Genomic DNA, 20,868 nt, shown 5'->3' on the forward strand with positions numbered 1-20,868 from the left:
CCAGCAGCAGCAACAACGCTTCAGATGAGTCCAGAAGTTTTATTCACAATATACAGAACAATTAAATCATCAAGTCAGACACACACGTCCTCTACAAGCAGCCATTTACATTTACACACTTTACAGATTAAATACACCAGCAGGAGAGGGTTTGGATTTCATTTCTGACCACAGTGGCGTCTACTTCCTGCGACGGGTCGGCTCCTTGCGGTGCAAAGATCAAATCGTGTAACATTCCTACGGCTGTTTGCATTTCCCCACCTGCTCGCACACGCACGCCTGACGAGGGGTCAACAAGGGAGGAGACGCAGGTGTGGCCCAACATGAGGGCTGACGTCCGAGCGGTCAAATGCTTCACGGACACGTCGGGTCAGAACAGAGCGCTGACGGAAACGTGCGGGTGAAAAACGTGACCGCCGCAGCGCTGACGCCGGGCTCTGCTGGGCGCCAAAGTCAACTTCCTTATCTCCCCGCCATCGACCTTTGGTATCAGAGTCTAAACGGTGGTGCGGAGCGGCGTGGAGTCAGACAAAGAGATCAGCAGCTTCGGGAGTTTGGAGCCACACGCAACCTTTGATTGGATTGTGGGTTTGTTAGCGACTCCTCGCTTCTTTCAACGTTGTCGTTGTCGTACAGTAAAAATTAATGTGACATTCGATGATTGGACAAGCAGGGGCTTGGGTGCAGGGGGGGGGGGAGGGGCCTCCGGGAAGGACGGAGCGGGCCGATTGGCCGGCTCAGGCGTCCCTCTTCTTGATAATGAGCGGCCCCACGTTGTCGCCGGTCTCCTCGTTGTGCTTGGTGTGAGCGCCGTCGCAGTACGGGAACTGCAAGGAGAACGCACAAGAAAAGGGCCGGGTCAAGTCGGAGCACTTTGGACCGTGAACATGTGGGACCCACACAAGGGTCACAGCCCACAAACCTGGAGGCACAGGAGGCTTACTGAGCCTGAGGTAAACCGACACCTGACCTCTGCCAAGGCCGCACAAGATGGAAGAATAATCTGTTTATTTATAGAGCACGTTTAGGAACCAGGGCTCGGGGAAAAGAACCACAACTCAACTATCTAACAGGGATCAAACCCCAACCTGGGACTGGAACCCTAAACATCAGGCTCAGAGTAAACACACGGACAAGAAGAGTGTTTATCTGACAGTCTGCACATTAACTGCTGCTATATTTGATACACACACACTATGTTTTGAGTTTACTGTGTGTGTGTGTGTGTGTGTGTGTGTGTGTGTGTGTGTGTGTGTGTGTGTGTGTGTGTGTGTGTGTGTGTGTGTGTGTGCTCATGTTACACACTCGTCCCTTACACAGCAGCGTGCCTGTGTGTGTCGCCCTGTATTGTGACTGTGTATCCTTCCCAGTGTGTTGTGTTTACATAACGAGTGACATGAGTGTGTATCGACACCGGGCGTCTCTACTTTGCGTCTCTCTGACCTTCTTGGACTTCCAGCAGCGGCAGAAGACGGCCTTGGTGGTGATGTCCTCCATGTCGAAGCTGTGGACCACCTTGGGACTGTCTTTGTTGATGCAGGTGTTCACCCGACTCTTCTTACAGCTCCGCTGACTCAGGTAGCGGCTGACCAGGAAACCGCAGACAGCCGATACAACTGCCACCGGCACCGCTACCATCAAGTGCTCTGTAACACACACACACACACACACACTTTGTTCAATGCAATCACAGTGTTCTCTTCTTCACATGGGCGGTTCTGGCTCTTGGCTGCAGTGACACCGGTCCAGTTCTCCCATCAGGCTCAGTTCTGTGGTCACGCTGCAGCCACAGTCAAATGTATGGAAATCGCCGAGTCACTGCAGCCGCACGCTCGCTTCAGATCCATTCACAGCTCATTTCCTTTGCTTTATTTTGAAAAGGTCACAATCAGACTGAAGGATGAACCTCAGGAGGGTGAAGGTTCCAGACCCATCAGCATCCACCTCCTGCTAGAATACTTTACACTAAAACCTGTAAATATTGGATATCTACACTTGATGTAGTCTGTAATGTGAACATAGAGCGAGTACAGGAAGTATTCAGACACCGTCCATATGTTCTGTTGGAGCTTAATGCGCACGCACGCGCACACACACACACACACACACACACACACACACACACACACACACACACACACACACACACACACACACACACACACACACACACACACACACACACACACACACACACACACACACACACACACACACACACACACACACACACACACACACACACACACACACACACACACACACACACACACACACACACACACCTTTGTGTAAATGAAACTCTCTTATAGCGTCTGTCTGTCTAAAGGTCCCATGAGGTACAACGTCCCCAGAGAGACCGACAGGATGAGCTGAGGAAGCTCAACTAAGACTCACACTGGAGCTGAACCGCCCTACCAAACTGAGCCACCGGGGGAGAGGAGCCTTGGTAAGAGAGGTGACCAAGAACCCTCTGGTCTCTACAGCTGAGCTTCCAGAAGAACAACCCTCACTGCAGCACGGCAACTCTATGGGCTTTAAGCCAATCCTCAGGAAACCGCTCAGACTTTGAGAAACAAGATTCTCTGGTCTGATGAAACCAAGATCCTCAGCCCCCATCCAACCCAACCTGAGAGGATATGCAGAGAAGAAACAGAGGAAATCCCCAAGACTCCAGACTGTAACTGCTGCCAAAGCTGCTTCAGCTGAGCACTGATGTAACGGTGTGTGTGTGTGTGTGTGTGTGTGTGTGTGTGTGTGTGTGTGTGTGTGTGTGTGTGTGTGTGTGTGTGTGTGTGTGGCGTACCCACTGTAGATACTCTGTGCGGTAGCGCTCGGTGTCAGGTGCTCTTCACCAGCCTCACACATGTGGTCACAGCAGTAGAGAACAACAGTGTCAGGCTCTGAGGCAGCTTTAATACCGAACAGTGATGTCATCGCACTGGCAAAAGGACAGGAGTGATGTCACCTAACTACCAAAGACACATTGTTGTCATTCTAACTACAAGAGCAGCGACAAAGGGCCAAAGGTACAAAGACACACACATCTGTCAGAGGCTCAACAGCCACAGAATGTTCTTTACGGATATTATTTTGCGGACAGAGGCGCCATAGTTTGATTTGTAAAGGTTAACGTTGGTGTTAAAGCTGGAGGTTTGAGTCACTGTGGGTCTGAAGTCTTTATTAAAGTTTAACCACGTGTTTGTGTCCACAGGTGGCCTGCAGATGACCCAAGATTATGTTACTATGGTGAAAGGATTCACACCATGGATTATCTTGGCAGAGGAGAAACCTGGCAGGCGATGTTATGAAGACATCAGGGGCAAAACTTGAGAGAAATTAGATCTTTGATGGCATAGAACAAATTTGTAAGGTGGCTGCGAAATTAAAAAGAGTTGTTTACATTTTTGCTCTGTGTACAAACTCAAGTCCACGAGCTCAGGTGATTCAGGATGAGCTAAACACATCTGCAGGACGGTCAACCAGGTAACTGACCGACTGACCAGCTGTGTTACTGCGGGTAGAGCAGAGAGCTGGAGTTTAGAGCAGCATTCAGATCCACTGACTCTCACGTGATGCGCAGTGTAAAGCGTGTTTACATCGCAGAGGCCAGCCGGTTGAACAAGTCTGCTGTTCTGTTGTTGCTGCTTGCGGGCAGAAACAGAAAGAAAGCGAGGGGCCAAACCGTATGAGGCTGGAGACCTGTGGCTCTGTAAACAAGCCAGAGTTAGCCAGGTTAGCTACATGGCTACTACACAACCGGCTCAGCTGCTCGTTGATGTTTAAATCGTCATGTTCGTGTTAAATTTAGCAAACACAATCTCAACAAGCCTGAGCAGTGACATGGAGTCGTGCGACTTTGATTGCTCGAGTCGCAGATAGACAGACACACAAACACACACTTCTTCTTCACACACTGTTTTCAAGCTAGCTTAGAGACTTTACCTTTAGCTAACCTGAGTCCCGAGCCCGGTATGGCGGGAATGGGAGGCATCGGAATGGCGGCAAAGTCTGGGGTGGTCATGTTTCCCTGGAGGGTTGACTTGTTTGATGTGGTAACACTGGAACAAGGTCACCGCAAGTGCCTCATATGCACTCTGGACGCCTCAGCAGCCTGCAGAGCGTCGTTCTTCCGCCACCCGAGATGCGACAGCGAGGCGGGCGGTCCGTGAGTCTGTAGCCAATAGGGAAGAAGGAGGAGGAACCTTCCGCGGAATTATACAAATCTTATCAATACCGCTGGTTTATACATTTTAGCAGCGAGTGATATGGTTTAGTTACGAGGCGCGAGTTTACAACTTTATCTCATAATCGTGCAAAACTGTGAAAAAGGTACGACATTTATGTATCACGTGATGGCGAGTGAACAATTTCCGCCTTGTTGTCGAATTCCGGGTGGGAAAGAAAAGAACGCCGCGCGGCCACTCACGTCATTGTGAGGTAGCCAATGAGGAGCGAGATGAGACAGCAAAATCTGGGGCAAGAGGAGTTATTGGCATTTACTTCCCACTTCGTCATGTCTGCGCCTTTTCAGCACATCAACCAGATATTATACTGCAGAAACTTGTGTTCTGGCTTCCTTCAAGAAACTACACATTCAAATTTAAAGAATATCTGTATGATTCCATATTGACATGTGAAAGCTACCAGACATTGTATTTTGTTGATATTTGACCACACTGCTTTATAATGTTTTGTATCATTTCATACGTTAAATGATATGTATCTTTCCGTTAAAATCGGCCAGAGACCCAACCGCTATCGTGGTTACCTCCATTTTCAGCAGGATTTGGACGTAGGGAGGACGCGGACATGTTGCTGAATCATCTTGACAGCAGTTATCTTTGAGCTCCAGCCATTTCCTCAACAAGCTACATATCTTATGTTGAACCGGGGTGTTAATATAACACAACATATCTTTGTGGCTACTTCGGTGACCAACAGTGATAGAATACTAATAGAAAACATGGAGCGCCAGTCATGTGCTGCACAAAATGGCTAATTTCTGAACAACGAACCAATGTAACGGCATTAGTGTTTCAACAGCCCACCAGGGGGCGACATAAAGACTCTACGCATAGGATCAAATCAGGTCACTGGAGGTCAGAACAAAGACGGTAGGTACCGAGCAGTAAAGCTTCAACACAACAGATTACATAAGTGTAAAGATTTATTTGTGACCAAGCTATTTACTGTCCTAAGCCCATAACTCATGCAGCACTAACAAATATTTCCCACCTGCTAAATCCACACCCACACTCAGCTACGCGCTCACGTCATTTTGTAAACTTGATATTCCCCAAACGGCCCTTCAATTATAGCAGTTTAATTATAAAATGATTGAGTAACCACCGCCAGGCAGCGAGGTGCTGGCATGTCGTTATCTAATGAAATGTGTCAGCGTGGTCTGAGAGAGCGACCTGGCTTCATGCTTCCTGTTCCTCCACCTCTCCAGCAGATCCTAAAAATGAGTCAACACAGGAGTCATGGGTTTTTATTACACAGTTTAATCAACACACAAAGCTCAACGAGCCTCTCAGGTAATTCAATATACAGAGGTTTTGTGCAAGAAGAGTGTGTTCTCCTCGCACCCAGAGCCCAAGCCAGTCCCATAGCCTTTAAGATGTTAGCCTCTAATTCAACAATAGCAAAAACAAACAAAAAAGGAAGAGAAAAAGAAAAAGAAAAAAGCAACCTAAAGAGTTATGGGGGGGGGGGGGGGATAAAAACACAGGTTAAACTAAGAAAACAAAATGCTTAAATACCTGGTCCGGAACCTCCACTTTATGAAGAAAGAAAAGGTGGTGGTAGTGGCGGTGGTGACACGGGGGGGAGGGAGGGGAAGGGGGGGTTACATTTGTGCGTGCATGTGTGTTTATGTGTGTACAAAGGGGTCAACTCGGGTGTGGGGTGGGGGGGAGGGGGAGCGGGAGGTGTGGGGAGAAATTCAAGTCCTTCATGGAATTCAACAGAAGACCAAACTAAGCCATTTTGTTGCATTTTACACGGCCTGCCATAATTTATTTGAAGTATTCATTGTATAAAATACAGAGCGCCCCTCCACTCACGTGCCTTAACTGCTTTCTTGAATCGTGTCACCTCTACAGCTGGGAAATCACAAGGACAACAAAACAAGAAAGGGTGCAGAGTGTAAAAATCCCTCCATCTTATCTTCCCCCCCCTTTTACCAACTGGGGAGAATTTAAAGAAAGTAAAAGGTCCCCTCCAAGATTTACAGATGCTCAAAGGAATGCTTTGAGTCATGAACACCTGGAGTGAGTGAGGGTGCAGGTGTGCGGTGGGAGAAACGGGGGGACCGGGGAGGGCGTCGACGGCCCAACCTGCGCGGCGACGAGACGCTAACGGGGTGTAAGAGGGGTCGGGGGGTCACAAGGCAGGCAGGAAGTGAGAGAGGAGTGGGGTGGGTGGAGGGAGGGAGGGAGGGGGTGGGGGGGTGTTACCATTGTAAGTTGAGAATATGTACACTGGAAGAGGTGGGTGGGTTAGCTGAGAGGTGGGAGCGGAGGAGGAGAGAGAGAGAGAGAGAGGGAGAGAGAGAGGGAGTTTTACAGGAACTCTGGTGAAGGGGAGGCGTGGCTCAAAGAAAGCACTCCAATGGAAACCAACAAGATCTTGTTTTTAACTTTTCATTTTGTTTGTATGTTTTTTTTGTTTTTCTCTTTACGTCTGAAGCTCCCCTAACCTTATGTCGTAGAGGTGGTTGGCCATGATTCTACCACAACTACATTGCATACTTTTGTGTCCATTCCCGAGCTATTTTGTTGTACCTGGAGAGAGAGAAAGAGAGAGAGAGAGAGAGAGAGAGAGGGCGAGAGAGAGGGGGAGAGGGCGAGAGGGAGAGGGCGAGAGAGAGAGATCACTCTTAGTCATTTAAATAGTTAAAAGGTTACACATTAAAACAATTTCACATTTATGTCTGTCTCTGTGTTGTCACGGTGACGCTCGGCGGTTAAACTCACTTTTCCCTGTCCGTCTTGTAGATGCGAGCGATCTCGGGTACTAAGGGGTCGTCCGGGTTTGGATCGCACAGCAGAGAGCAGATGGACAGGAGGACTGGAAAGGGGCAGAGCAGGTCAAAGGTCAACCAATCAGCTCTCACATTAAGGAATAGAAGCGACGTTCAGATAAAACTGTCACCAGTAAACATGAACCGTCATGACATCAACCTACACAACGTAATAAACACCGATGTTAACATCTGGTGCACTCACTGTGCCCCAGAAACTGTGTGTGTGTGTGTGAGAGAGAGAGTCACCGCGTTTGAATGTGGGAGACCCAACGACATGTGACCAAGAGCGGCCCGAGGCGTTTACGGTCTGAGGGGGGGCGGGGCCTCACCTTTGGAGATGGTGAGAGCCGGAGACCACTGTGATCGCAGGATGTCAAGACAAATGCTGCCGTTGCTGTTGATATTTGGGTGGTAGATTCTTGTGGTAAATGCAACCTGAGAGAGAGAGAAGAAGAAGAAGAAACCATGAGGTGTGAGTGAGTGTGAGTGTGAGTGTGAGTTTGTGTGTGTGTGTTAGTTACCTTTGGCGGTTTGAAGGGGTAGTCTGTGGGGAAGTGTATGGTCAAGAAGAAAACCCCGCTCTGGTAAGGACTGTCATTCTGAGGCAGGAGGAGACAAAACAACATGAGTGACAATAATAATAATAATAATAATAATAGAAACACTCACACACAGATAGATGTAGACACTAAACCTTCATTGGTTAGAGAGAAAGAACAGCTTCATATGCTGTGTGTGTGTGTGTGTGTGTGTGTGTGTGTGTGTGTGTGTGGTAATTAAACCACCGCAAGAAAATAAAATGCTTTGTTAAGAGTAAGAAAATGTGTGTGTGTGTGTGTGTGTGTGTGTGTGTGTGTGGGGGGCTCCCTCTCCACAGCGCCACCACCAGGCTGGGAGTCTCTGTGCAGCTCTACATACACAACAATGGAGCGGCAGAGCTGCTGGCTGCTTATCATGACAGAGCAGCAGCACTAAGTCTGCCGGCTGCATGAAAATTGAGTGTGAGAAGGTTCACGACGTCCTCAGAGAACAAGGAGGGCGTGGTGATGATGAGGATGAAGGTTTTTAACCCTTTAAGCGCTGTAGGCCTGGAAAACTCTGGTGTAAAATAAGGTGTTGATGAATATCCAAACTGGAGCCTGGGTGTTGTTCTATGAGCTATGTGACAATAAATGTTAAGTCAATGTGTGTTGGTTTGTCATGACGTCATGTGTGTGTGAGTACTTACAGGTCCCATTATTGTGGCTTGCCAGTGAAACACTGAAATAAGAAGCAGAGAGAAAAACACTTAAAATCATCATCGTGTGTGTGTGTGTGTGTGAGATCATAAAGGTTCAGCTGAAGACTGAACTCAGCTCCCACAGAAAACAGAACCTGCCACCGCAAACATGATCACACAAACCACTTCCTGTCTGGCTGGAGTCCAGTAGGTGATCTGATGTTGGATGGCAGGAATCAAATCTGACATCTTCCTCCTACTGTGGCGTTTAAGTGTCAACAAGCGCCTGGAGGGAAGCGTCCTCCTGCTAAACGCCGGGCCCAAACGTGCAGCTACGCCACGTTAGCCTACACGCTCACAAACCACTGCAGCTGCACGAGACCGAGTCGCAGGGTCGCCTCAGATGAGTCACACCTGAGTCTGAGTCCTTGAGTCATTGAGCTACGTCATGAAGATACGAGTCGATCAGACGGGCCGAGGTGGTAAACCTGCCACGTGCAGGAAGTTGGAGCAATAAATAGCTAATCAATGTTAGCTGCTACATTATTATGAGTCAAAGGTCTAAAAGAAGAAACAACGCCACCAACAGGTAAAGATGGAGAGAAACCCCTGGATTCATCCCAGACGCAGTGACGGTGACATTTACACCACAGGGGGTCTGAGGAGAAGCCGGCCATGTTTGGTGGTGAAGGACGTTTGATCTCCGTCACGCTGAGCTGTCAGCTTCATGAGCTCGGGCCTCCAGTACAGCTGATATCACACACATGCATGTGTGTGTGTGTGACCTAATGTTCAAGATAGGCCTCAGCTGCTGATCGGTCATTGATTAACAGGAGCAGAGGCTTCAGCTCTAAATGAGTCATTCTGTCTCTGTTACACTGGGTTTGCTGCAATTTGTGCTGATTTCCATCCATTACTGTTCTACATGCCACATACGGGGGAATAACTCCATCTATCATCTTAATTGCAGGCGAAGGCGAGCGGAGCGGAGGTTTCCTGTGACGGCGCCTCCGTCTGCTCCTCACTGAGACGGAAGCAAGCAGCTTCATGTGAAGCTCAGAGAGCTGAAGCACCGAGCCTCGCTGGGTGTTTGGGAAAGAGACCTTAAATAGGACAAAACACATTCATCCCACACACACACACGAGATCAGAATCTAATGAGCGTTTGGCAGAGCTGCTGGTCGTCGGCCATGTTGTTCACGTCTAAACCAGTCCAGCTGAAGTCCACAGCACAGCCAGGTACGTCTGTTCTGACACCAACAGGGATGATGTGGGATAATGTCCCATCAGGCTGAAGACAACCAGCTGGGCTCTCCTCACTCACACACACACACACACACACACTCACACACACACACACACACACAGACGGTTGTTGCAGCATGACGGCTCTCTCTCTCCCGCTGCACCTGTCAGCAGAACCAGCAGCTCACTGACGCTCGTCTCTTGCTGGGCTCCACCAGAGCCGAACCGCTCTGAGACGCATCGGAACCTGGCACATCAATCAGAACATCCTTTTACCCATAATTCACTCTGATCAAGACGTCGGTGGGTAGACGTGAGAGTACGCCACCAAACCTCTAGGTGGCAGTGTGGAGGTCAGTGAGGAGGTGGACGTAGAAGAAGACGTTGGTTTGCCTCCATGTTTACGTGGGACTGAGTGGTGAAGGAGCAACAGTGACTGAGTCTGACTGAGGAACGTCCATGAGAGTGACATGGAGGACCAATCACATCTCTGTGACTCTGACATCACAGGTCAATCAAAGGTAACTGAAGGATCTCCATCAGACACAAAAAGCGTCTAAAGCTTTGTTCTGATGTTAGAGGAGTGAGAACGTTCCACATTACATCACAGATGCTGATTGATCAGCTGACAGCTTCTCATGTATCACAATATGAAGCTTCATCTCACCGTCTGAGGCTCTGGAGGCCGGAGCAGAGAGTGGACAGAATAAGGTAGACAGTGGGAGGACACACACAGTGTGTTTCAAACTAATCATTCTGAGGAGGCAGTGATGGTGATCAGGCTAAAATCCAAAATTAACAATGACATATTTGAATTACTTAATTATATCTAACAACAACACCACCACTAAGTTGTGTCTCTGATCTTCAGCTGTAGCATCTTAGCTGCTCATTAGCTTCTGATCTCCTGCACTGAGGCGACTTGCAGCCTCGTTTCTTGAGGCTCTTTGGCTCTTTGACGTCAGGAAAGGCAACGTTAAGATGATTTACCAAAGCCAGATGGATTAAATATTTCTACATCTTATCGCTCTTTAATATCAGGAGGCCAGATGTTCATTCAGAGACATTAGTGTCTAGAAAATGTGGAACTTTATCACTGTTAATAGGAAATGAAGCCTGAGTATCGGCTGTGAGTCTGCAGACGAGCCAGAGAGCCAGAGAGCCAAAGAGCCTCATGTGGGGTCTCTGGACCCCCTAAAGCTCAGAGGGCTGGATTCACTGCAGCTCCTCTCCCAACAACCCTACCCTGTTGTACTCATGTTGCATGACAGAGATCACACGCTTAAGAGGGGAGAAGAAGATTCAGAGCAGCAGCAGCACAGGCGGCTCTGAGCTCTAGGCAGACAGGACGACTTCAGGGGCCGCACTCAGTGGGAACAGTAATGCTGCTAACAATGATCTTAAGGAGAGAAACGTGTTTGTGTTGGTATTCATGATGGACAAACATGCAGACAGGATGTTTCTGTGTTTGGGCTCCATTAACAGATGTTATTAACCAAAGGGTCAAAACAGGAGGTGTCAGTGTTTATATTCATGTTCCTCTCTGCTGCCCTCCTCTTAACTCTGTAAACACGATTGAGAAGCTGATTGTAATAACGACTTTGTTAAGATGAATCACCTCCCTACAAATCCATTTATTCCATTTTGTTCCACTCTGATCTCTGAATCCACATGTGAGCAGAGGGGACTCTAATGAGGCAGAGCCGTGTAAAGACTCACTGGCCCTTATGTTAGAAACAAATTTAAATTAAACCCTTAAACAGAACAGATAGATTCCTGGACGTCTTCTGGCTCTGAATCAAGGACGAATCTGCTGAAACTACATTTTAATTCAATAGAAAACAAGCTGGGGTCCTTGTTCTAATTCATGTTCTTAGATTAATTTTAAACACGTCCATTTAAATTCCCCCTGATGAGCTGCCAGAGGATCCAGGTGGACCCTGGATCTGTGCTTCCTCCATTCACTGACATCATCCGACATCGGCACCTTTACCGATGCTCCAGTTTGCCTCTTTAGCCACAACGAGCACACTTGAAAACCCTGAATGTGCCTGAATGGTGAGAGAACGATACGTGTGGCGCTAACGCCTCCTCTGCTTTACACACAGCAGCAGGCACCACTTCCTTTTTGGTGTCAATTTGGCTGTAATGCAACCACTGATGAAGATGGAGGAACGTGGAGGAACCAGAGGGTTTATTAGAGAATCTGACACACAAAGACACGGTGAGGTCTCAGTGGGCATGGTGGTGCAGGTGTCGGGGTGTGGGGGGTTAAACTTACTGTCGTCTCCTACGGGTCCTGCAGAACACTGGGCTGGAGGGTCCCGGGCCAAGTCATTCAACTCCTGAGACACACAGAACACAATGACTTTACACTGAGGCCAGAACCAACAACCTACTGAGAGCTGCACCAGAACCAACCTACTGTGAGCTGCACCAGAACCAACCTACTGTGAGCTGCACCAGAACCAACCTACTGTGAGCTCAACATCATACACACACTGACATGTGTGTTTACACCTGCTGAGCATCGTGTGTGTCTTAACATGTTACACCACCACCACTGTGTGTGTGTGTGTGGGCCAGTTCTGCAGCATCAATGGCTGCAGCCTCTCCGCGCTGCTAACGCGGCAGACTGATGCGCGTTTCCCGGTGTTAAAGTGATCACTCGGTTTCGATGCCCGCCGCGTTACGTCAGCGCTCAGGTCTCCTCCGGTGTGGAGCCGGGACGTGTGACGGACAGTCGGCCGGCCGGTGTAGCGGCTAGCTGCGCGGCCCCGTGTAGCGCAGCGCACCAAACGCTACATCCCAGCTACATTTACCCTCTCAGCTCCGGGCCGGCAGCAGCGTGAGATGGCCCCGCGTGAGCTACATACGTGCTGCTTAGCAACGCTCGACCGGGGGGCCACCTTTAGCTCGCTCGTTTTGCGACAGTAAGACCCAAACACGGCGTTAGCACGGAGCTAACGAAAGACGGAGCAGCGACATGACATCAGGGGACCGAGGCGTGAGGCCTAACAGCAGCCGGCAGCTAACACCCGCCGAGCGGCCAGCCTCCTCCTCTGCGCCCGCTGCTGTCAAATACCAAACGATTATACCGCCATAATAACACTTATGTTGAGAATTATACCTCCATTACCAACTACAGACTAATATAGCGGGTTAAACACACAGCGGAGCGCTAACAAGAAGACAAAAGATACACACACACACACACACACAGAGACAGAGACACACACACACACACACACACACACACACCGATACATGAGCAAAGACACGTCGGTACATTTATACCAATAAAATATAATTAAGTTATATTCCAAAGAGGCTAAGAGCTACACGCGTTAAATAACAAAATATATTAAAAACAACAACGAGGCTCATCTGCAATTTAAATAGAATTACTGTTAGCCGAGGAGCTAATCTGTCAAAACATGGAGGCTGTTAAGTGTTGATAATTTGCTCACTTTACATCATTATATTATGTATAATTAATGAAATACTCGGTAATAAGGTGATGTTTACGTTTATTAATAATTATACCGGATGAAATGGAGCTAACCGGGGGGAGAAGCCTTCCTCCGGTTAGCCCGCACCGGAACATCCCGCTAGCATCAAACACAGCATCGACACCGTCAGCGGTCATTCCGAGCCCATCGGTCCGTCACGGCCCGTTTATGTCGAACCTCAACGGCAGAACCGAGTGCTACTCGTTTTAGCGCAGGTAGGCGGTAGGTTCGGTCCGTTTGTAGTGGCGCCGGTGCACCGAGAGAAAGCGGCGCATTGCTGCTGCGCTCACTGGCGTCGCCCGCTCCTCGCAGACCGTTAGCCAGATACCGAGAGACGGAGAGCCGAGCTACAGCCACGGAACCGCTTGGTTCATCGGTCGGCATGTTAGCGAATGTTTGAGTCCGGTAGAAGCTCTTAAACGTTCGAACCGAACCCCCGGACAAAGTGCGGAGTCCCGGGCCTCGGCGGTCACTTCCTTACCTTGTGAATTCTTTTCAGAGCCATTGTTGTGCTAGCGCGTCTGTCAGGGAAAACGTGCGATTAAAATGGCGATTGGTATCACTGTCCGTCGGGTAATACTAGGATTTATTGATCATAGAACGCCGCTACAGCACACTCAGGTTACTGATCGCTATCAGAAGAGACCACCGGTCTAATTTTCGAGACGAAACGGAGAGATAGAAGGGTAGAACCGCGGTCCTTCCTCCAACTGCAGCGGCTACCAAATCACTGCGGCCTGCGCTCCGCCAGCAGCAACAACAATGACACTTCCGCCCGCGACGCTTCATAATAAGAGTTCAACCACTCAAACGCTGGATTACACAAAACTGGACAAATTACTCATCAAACTATTTCCACTTGCGAAGATAAGATCGCGTTTATTTATACAACACATGTGAAGAACAAATGTCACCACTACAAGACAACAAACAGGAACACAATCAACGTTGGAAAGAGATAAACAAATGTTAATAAGAGGCCCGTCTGTACAAACACGTGTTGAGAAAGCGTTCAGCAGAGACCACGACTCTGTCTGACTTAATGTCCAAGGGGAAGTTTTTCCAAAGCCTGGAAGACACAGCAGCAAATGCTCAGCCACCCTTGCTCTTAAACTTAGTCCAAGGAATGGACCAGAGGCCCTGATCAATGGAGCTGAGAGATCTGTTGGCTTAAGTGAATAAGAGGATCGTGAAATCTATCCTTTACGCTTCACAGGGAGCAACCAGCGCAGTGAAGCCACACACTGCCATTTTGTCCTGCTTTATAAACCCTCAGTGTGAGTTACATAGAACATGGTGGCATTTTGAGGTGTCTCCTACTTTATCTACTGCTTTGACGGTCATCACATTATCATTCGGATGGGAGTCATAGGTTTGCAGGTCACTAGTGCAAGAGTCTCTGCACTCATGTTCCAAGTCAGGTCACATGTCAAGACAGGCTAAGTTACAAGCCAAGAGTCGTAAACAACTCACAACGCACTCTATGCAACATTTAATTTGTGTCAGAGGAACAAGCAGCAACATTTACATTTGTATTTGTTATTTTTATTTGTAGTGCCCGCAACGCTGTAAGAAAACTGTCCACCATAGCAAACTGCATCCACATGTCTGCTGGAGGGGCAGAGGTCAAAATCCATCTCCTGTGTGAAAATGTAAACTTAAGACATGCAATAATGTCTTTCAAACTGTTAACCAAATATTAATGCCTTATTATTTGCAAAGATTAAACTGAAACTGGTGCAGCCAAGAAGAAGTCTGTCAGTGTCTTTTATGTCCATTCCTGCACACTTTATATTCCCTCAGTTAAAAGTTTACAACTTGGAAATAGAAATTTGATGTGTGGTGGGAAAATCACTGAAAATAACATATTTTGCCTTTATATCTTCTCAGTCTTCTATGTTGTGGTTTACCCAGACGGATATCATACATTTGTACTGCTGGAAAAGTAAACCAATGCCTTAAGAATATAACTGTGGTCCCTAATTTATGCATTGTGTTCCTACAAAGATGAGATGTGGGGCACTGAGACACAGTCTGTATCTCCAGCAATGACTTTCTCCTAAACTCATTAAGAAAATGCCTCCAAAAGTGCCTTAGTGTCAAATTACTCAATTTGAGAATAGGAACAGTCTCGCATATTCACACACAAGTGCAGAGGAAATCAAAGTCAGCAGGGAGTTAAACAAAGGCCTGAAAAACAGAAGGCCTTGGAAGATAGTGTGTAAAATGATAGATGAACGTTATTATCAAAAATGTTATTGAATAGTTACAGCGTAGGAATCAAGGTTGAATGTTTTGATTCACTGCAGCTGCATCGGTTTGGTTCGCTCATCCATTGCAGAGATTTCTAATATTTCAGTAATTGGGATTACATGACAACATGAATGTATGAAATTGCATTCTGATACAAACATAATCATCAGTGCTGTTTTCACTTGGTTGTTCCATGAAGCTGTTCTACTTGATGCTGGCGTGAACTCCTTAATTCCGTGTGTGTTTTCATGTTTGATGTATGAGCTGTCAAAGTGAAATGTAATTATCTGAATGCAGGGATGTATGTGACCTACTTTATCCTGAGCAAACTATCTAAAGTTGGCTTGTGCTTCGACTTTAGGTTAACGTTGTAGAGCAGAGATGGTGAGAGAGACGGGCTGATGTCTGAAATACAGAAACTGTACAGCTGCTTTTCTCTCTGCCTCGTAGGTTTGTGATGCGTTATTTATTACGTTTGAATGGTAATTTGTCACATCCATTTTTCCAACTCAACTTCGCGCTGAAACAGAGAAAATAAGCGCCAGCATTTGCACCTTTTCATGTGTTTTGTCAAGATATCTTTTGTACACTGTGGCTGACATCCAGGGTTTGTATTTTTGAAACCACAAATTTGAATAAACAAAGCAGGAGGATGTTGACAGATAATATGTGCCGTCACAAACACAATGACATTGTACTGTATACTATTTCGACACCACTCTACTGTAAAGGGCTGTCAGTCTAGAGACCTTGCAGCCAGCACAGTGGAAAAATATGTATATTCTAATAGCACTATTATTTTCCAACACCCGTTATGACTCGATATTTGAGATTTCTGAATCTTTCTCTCATTTATTATGTAATGTGTATGTAATACATGTCATCACAGCGGTGTGTATGTGTGTGTACATGATATGGGTAAGCAGTTGGTTCATCTGGGATGGGGCAAGGTGGCGTTTAATATTGAGAATGGTGGAGTTCATTTTAGCTGAATTGGTCTGTTGGTGTTTATTATTTGTATTTCTTGATCATCCGAAACTGCCTTTTTTGCACATTTAAGATAAATTAAATGAAGTAATCCACTTTTACACCTACCCTTTAATTTAGCAGGTATAACGATTATAAACCACCACATTGAATCACAGTTGATTTCATTTCAAAGCTGTTAAACGCTCCGCTTTTATTCTGAAAGCAAGGCGCCCAACCGGAAGTCTTTTTGTTGCATCGCTCGTGCTGCTGCCGACATGCGCTCACCGCGCGCCGACGACGCACTGCAACTGCGTGTGTGTGTGCGTGCGTGCGTGTGTCAGCACGCGTGTATGCGCATTCACACGGTCCGGGCGGAACCAAAATGTCTGCCTGCGCTGAAGCGAGCTCCGTCCTGCCCGCATGTAGCGCCACACCGTGCGGACACTGCGCCTTCAGGTCGCACGGGTCGTTTATAAAAACAGGGTTTTATAACTGTCAAGCCGCTGGTTTCATGTTTGGAGGTTTAAGTCTTAAGATGACACCCGGAGTTTAACCGCGGAGTGATACCAGCGTCACCAGGCCGGGCAGCGCTACAACGCACTACTTTGAGGAAGTGTCGGGCTTTTATCTCTTTATTCAAGAGAAATAGGCATTAACTCCGCATTTTACTTTGATCTGAACTGAATATAAACAGCAAATACAACAAGCAACACGATGTAAATGAGATCGATTAAAAATTAATGTCTTTACACAACATCCGCATATTTAGCGGGCACCTGAACCAGCATCGTCTCAGCCACTCCAGGACCCAGATCCTCACAGATCCAGACTACATGCGTCTGATAAGAGGCCAACATGGGAGGAATGGATCTGATCTTTATCAGTTTAGATGTGTGTGTGTTACCTTTGAGCAAACGGACAGGATCCTGTGTAACTCCTGGACACACTGCATAATGCCACTAACATGTCTTGGTTTCCTGTTATCATTTTTGAGCAACCCTGAAAATAAACAAACAAAAACAAGCAACAGACAAAAACATGACCTCATCTACAGAGGTAAGCAGGCCTACAGCTCTATATGTACACACTGTATCTATGTCCTATCATTCTATACATTATCTTTGGGTGCAGGAAGTGTTCACCTCCACCAAGACAGCAAAGGACAGATCAGTGATCTCCTGGGAGCTGTAAGGAAAGGGGGGACGTCCTTGATGAGAAGTATGACTCTTACTAAGTTGTCCTGAGATCTCGTTCCCATGCTGACCTTACATCACCTCATATACACAGCACCTACACCTGTGAACCTAAAATGACCCCAATGACCCCGAGGGAAAACACATCTGAATCTAAATCAATGTTTAGCTTCTCCCAAATTACACGCTCAACCTCCCTGTTGTCACTGTAGATTGAGGACATACGCACACACACACACACACACACACACACACACACACACACACAGTCGACAGCTACACAAGAGGAAATAATAGTAATAAGTTCTTTATTATAATTTATTATTTCCTCATGATAAACCAAATGGATGGATCTGCTCTGACCCCTGTGGGCAGAGAGGTGAAAGGTCAAGTTAGTTGTAGTAGCAGAATAGAAACATTTATAGGCATATTGTTGTGAGTGGGCCGGTTCAGATTCTGTTCTCAGCTCGATTTGTTTCTGAAAATTTAAGGAACAATTCAATATTTTGCCTCAACAGGAACAATTTTCTCTATTGTGAAACAGGAAACACCTGTTGTGACCAATCAGCACTCACTCATGTCCCAGAGGTTATTGTTCTTCAATATAACATTTTAAACAGTAGCTACACGCCCACGTGATCTCTCCATCTGACACATACAGTTACACACACACACACACACACACACACACACACACACACACTCACACACACTCAGCAGATACAGTATCTCGTTAAGGGGAAAGCCCTGCAATCAATGCCTCCACAGGATGGCAGTATGAGTCTGCGTGTGTGATGCTGTGTGAGTGTGTGAGTGTGTGTGTCTGTGTGCATGACTCTGCGTGGGAGTTCCTTCTTTCGCCATTCCGGGGTGTTGCCGCACAGCACACAGAGGCGTCCTGAGGAGGAGGGACTTTCTCTCTCTTTGCACGCCCCCTAACCTCCAGAGTCAAACCCCCCCTCCCCCCACCCCCACTAGAAACCCCGACACCTCCCCGTCATCTCCCACAATACAGGGACCTAAGCATCGCGCCCCAGCAGCCTTTCCTCCTCCAGAGTCACCGGCCGAGAGCACACAGAGCCTCCACCGAGTGATGAGAGAAGCGACCGGGCACCAGGCACCAAGCACCAGGCACGACCTCCACACCTGCCAGAGGAGCCCACACTGCAATCTTGGCCTGTGATAGAGAGAGAGAGAGAGAGAGAGAGAGAGAGAGAGAGCTCCGTCCCTGTCCCGACCTCAGGATGTCCTACTGCAACACGCCTGCCAGGTGATCAGATGTGGGCACTCCAGTGAGCAGTGACCCTCTGTGCCAATGTGTCACTCGTCCTCTGTGTTGTGTTCGCATCCCAGCGTCTCTTCCTCTCCTCACGTCTCTATGCTGTTCTATGGAATCCAGCCCCCCTCCCCACTTTTTTACTTACATATAGGACCTCATAATAAAAGGACCATGAGTCTGTGAACCATGTAGGGGAGATGGAGGTGGTGCTGATGGAGGAGAGAGAAGGGGGGGGGGCTATAATCAAGGTCTTCCCTCGTTATTCTATTAGAATTCAGCCCCTCGCTGTGGCCTTACCCCCCGCCCCCCTCCAGGAACAGGGGGGCGTCTCTCCCTCAGTGTGCAGCCGGAGCTATTGTGCGACACCCTGCGTGCTGCTGCATGAGATCCGTTTACGCGCTCCACTCCTAGCGGTGGTTTCGTGTTACTGAATAATACCCGACAGACACACGGAGAGAGAGACAGAGAGAGAGAGAGAGAGAGAGAGAGAAGGTGGAGAGAGAGAGATAGAGAGCGGGAGAGAGAGAGAGAGAGAGAGAGAGAGAGAGGGAGCAGGAGGAGAGAGGGAGAGCGAGAGCGAGAGAGAGCGAGCAGGAGGAGAGAGAGCGAGAGAGAGGAAGAGGGAGAGGGAGATGAGCACCTTGTTCCAATGAAACATCAAGCAGTGTGACGATGACAGCGAAAGGCAGACATAAAGGTAAATACATGTTTGTGCGTAATGTGCGTGATCTTTGTCCGTTTGTGCTCCGGTCCCGCTGCTGGACGTGTCGGACGGTGTCACGGGATGATGTTGCATGTAAAGCGGGGGAGGAGGGAGGGAAGGAGGCGGCGGGGGGCTTCTCACTTTGCGACTCTCAGGGATGTTGAACGCGTTAACGTGTCCGTGTCCGCTGGCTCCACGGCGGCGGCACATCTGCCTCCTCAGCCCGGCCTGCGCACCGACGAGCGGCTTTGATTTACGGACGAACGTGAGGCGGAGGCGGGGGTCGGTTGGTTTAGGCGGCAGGCAGGTGACAACTTTGCCAGGCCGAGGGCGCACCTAGAGGTGCCCGAGTTTGGGCTTTAATCCCTTAATGGGCTTCAGGGGCAAAGGAGCCCCGGGAAGCAGATGTGTGCTGATGTGACGCTGAGGAGCACGGAGGCGCGACGGGCCCGTGGGTCCGTGTCAGTGGCGGTTGTGTGTTTTGTGGAGGCAGAGGACCTGAATGTCAGCTGGTGGTTGTTCCTCCTCCAAGTCCCCCCGGCGTCTCCTCCTTCATTCACTGAGTGTCAAATGAGAGACAAAATGGAGTTTAGGATGCTGAGCTGCGTATCCGAGCCTGTTGCCTGACGGTGATGATGCTCGCCGCCCTGACGGTGGTATGCATCGCTGGACTGTGTGTGATTTACCGCTTTTGTCAATGTGTCGGTTTGTGCTTTACGCGTGGGCGGCTACAGGGGGGGCGGGGGGGGACCGGGGAGGGGGGGGGGATGGGGGTACCGGGGGCCCCCGCTCGGGCTGCGATCCACGGAGTCGAGCAGGCTGTCGTGCTGAGTGGGTCACAGCGGCAGCGGCAGCACGCAGCCCGTCACACGCGACGCTGCCCGGCCGACCGTCGCTCCCACCGGCGCCCCGCCACACACACACACACACACACACACACACACACACACTCACACGGTCTCTGTGCCGGAAGGAGCGGAGCTGACAGGCGGGCAAACCCCGGTACTCCGTGCGTGCCGCCGTGTTGGGGGGCTGGGTGTGTGTGTGTGCGTGTGTGTGTGCGTGTGTGTGTGTGGGGGGGAAATACATCTGCATACACTCCTCCAGCAAGGCTGTGCATGCCATGGATGTGTGCGTGTGTGAGTGTGAAGTGCAGCCTTGCAGGGGTGCTGCTAGAAATAGTGGTTCCCCCCCCGCCCCCCCGCCCCCCCATCTGAAGCTGTGCTGTTTCCAGGATCCAGAGTTTGAATAGAATTAAAACCAAAATGCAGATTCGTCCACGTATCTATAATTCCATGAATAAATGTGTGTGTATGTCACAACACACAGAAATGCACACAGCTGATTCAGTTTACATGCAGGTCACATGATCTGACTCCATGTATGAAGAGGAAGAGTCTCTGTGCCTCTGCCTCACGTTTCTTCCTCAGATGAGCTGAAGCTTCTCCTGGTTTCTACGTGAAAA

General features: G+C 48.6%; 3 protein-coding genes across 3 annotated transcripts in view; 1 reads left to right on the plus strand and 2 right to left on the minus strand.

Annotated features, from left to right (window-relative positions):
- LOC142988642 (stimulator of interferon genes protein-like) overlaps positions 1–20,868 on the plus strand; it is a 114,422-nt gene that overhangs the window by 47,153 nt on the left and 46,401 nt on the right. The gene's annotated exons all lie outside the window — the stretch shown is intronic.
- LOC142988639 (CDGSH iron-sulfur domain-containing protein 1) lies at positions 20–4,147 on the minus strand. Its single transcript, XM_076137867.1, has 3 exons — positions 3,946–4,147; positions 1,444–1,646; positions 20–827 (listed from the first exon to the last, which is right to left on the minus strand). Exons 1-3 carry the CDS (start codon positions 4,022–4,024, stop codon positions 738–740), a joined length of 372 nt encoding a protein of 123 aa, XP_075993982.1. The 5' UTR covers positions 4,025–4,147; the 3' UTR covers positions 20–737.
- On the minus strand, positions 5,485–13,771 carry LOC142988638 (ubiquitin-conjugating enzyme E2 D2). Its single transcript, XM_076137865.1, has 7 exons — positions 13,488–13,771; positions 11,776–11,839; positions 8,259–8,290; positions 7,552–7,629; positions 7,360–7,465; positions 6,981–7,074; positions 5,485–6,788 (listed from the first exon to the last, which is right to left on the minus strand). The coding sequence occupies exons 1-7, from the start codon at positions 13,509–13,511 to the stop codon at positions 6,743–6,745; spliced, it is 444 nt and encodes a 147-aa protein (XP_075993980.1). The 5' UTR covers positions 13,512–13,771; the 3' UTR covers positions 5,485–6,742.

The sequence above is a fragment of the Genypterus blacodes genome, unplaced genomic scaffold (genome assembly GCF_046128005.1).
Source record: "Genypterus blacodes isolate CSIRO-AG114 ecotype Tasmania unplaced genomic scaffold, CSIRO-AGI_Gbla_v1 ptg000340l_1, whole genome shotgun sequence".
NCBI classification, from domain to species: Eukaryota; Metazoa; Chordata; class Actinopteri; order Ophidiiformes; family Ophidiidae; genus Genypterus; species Genypterus blacodes.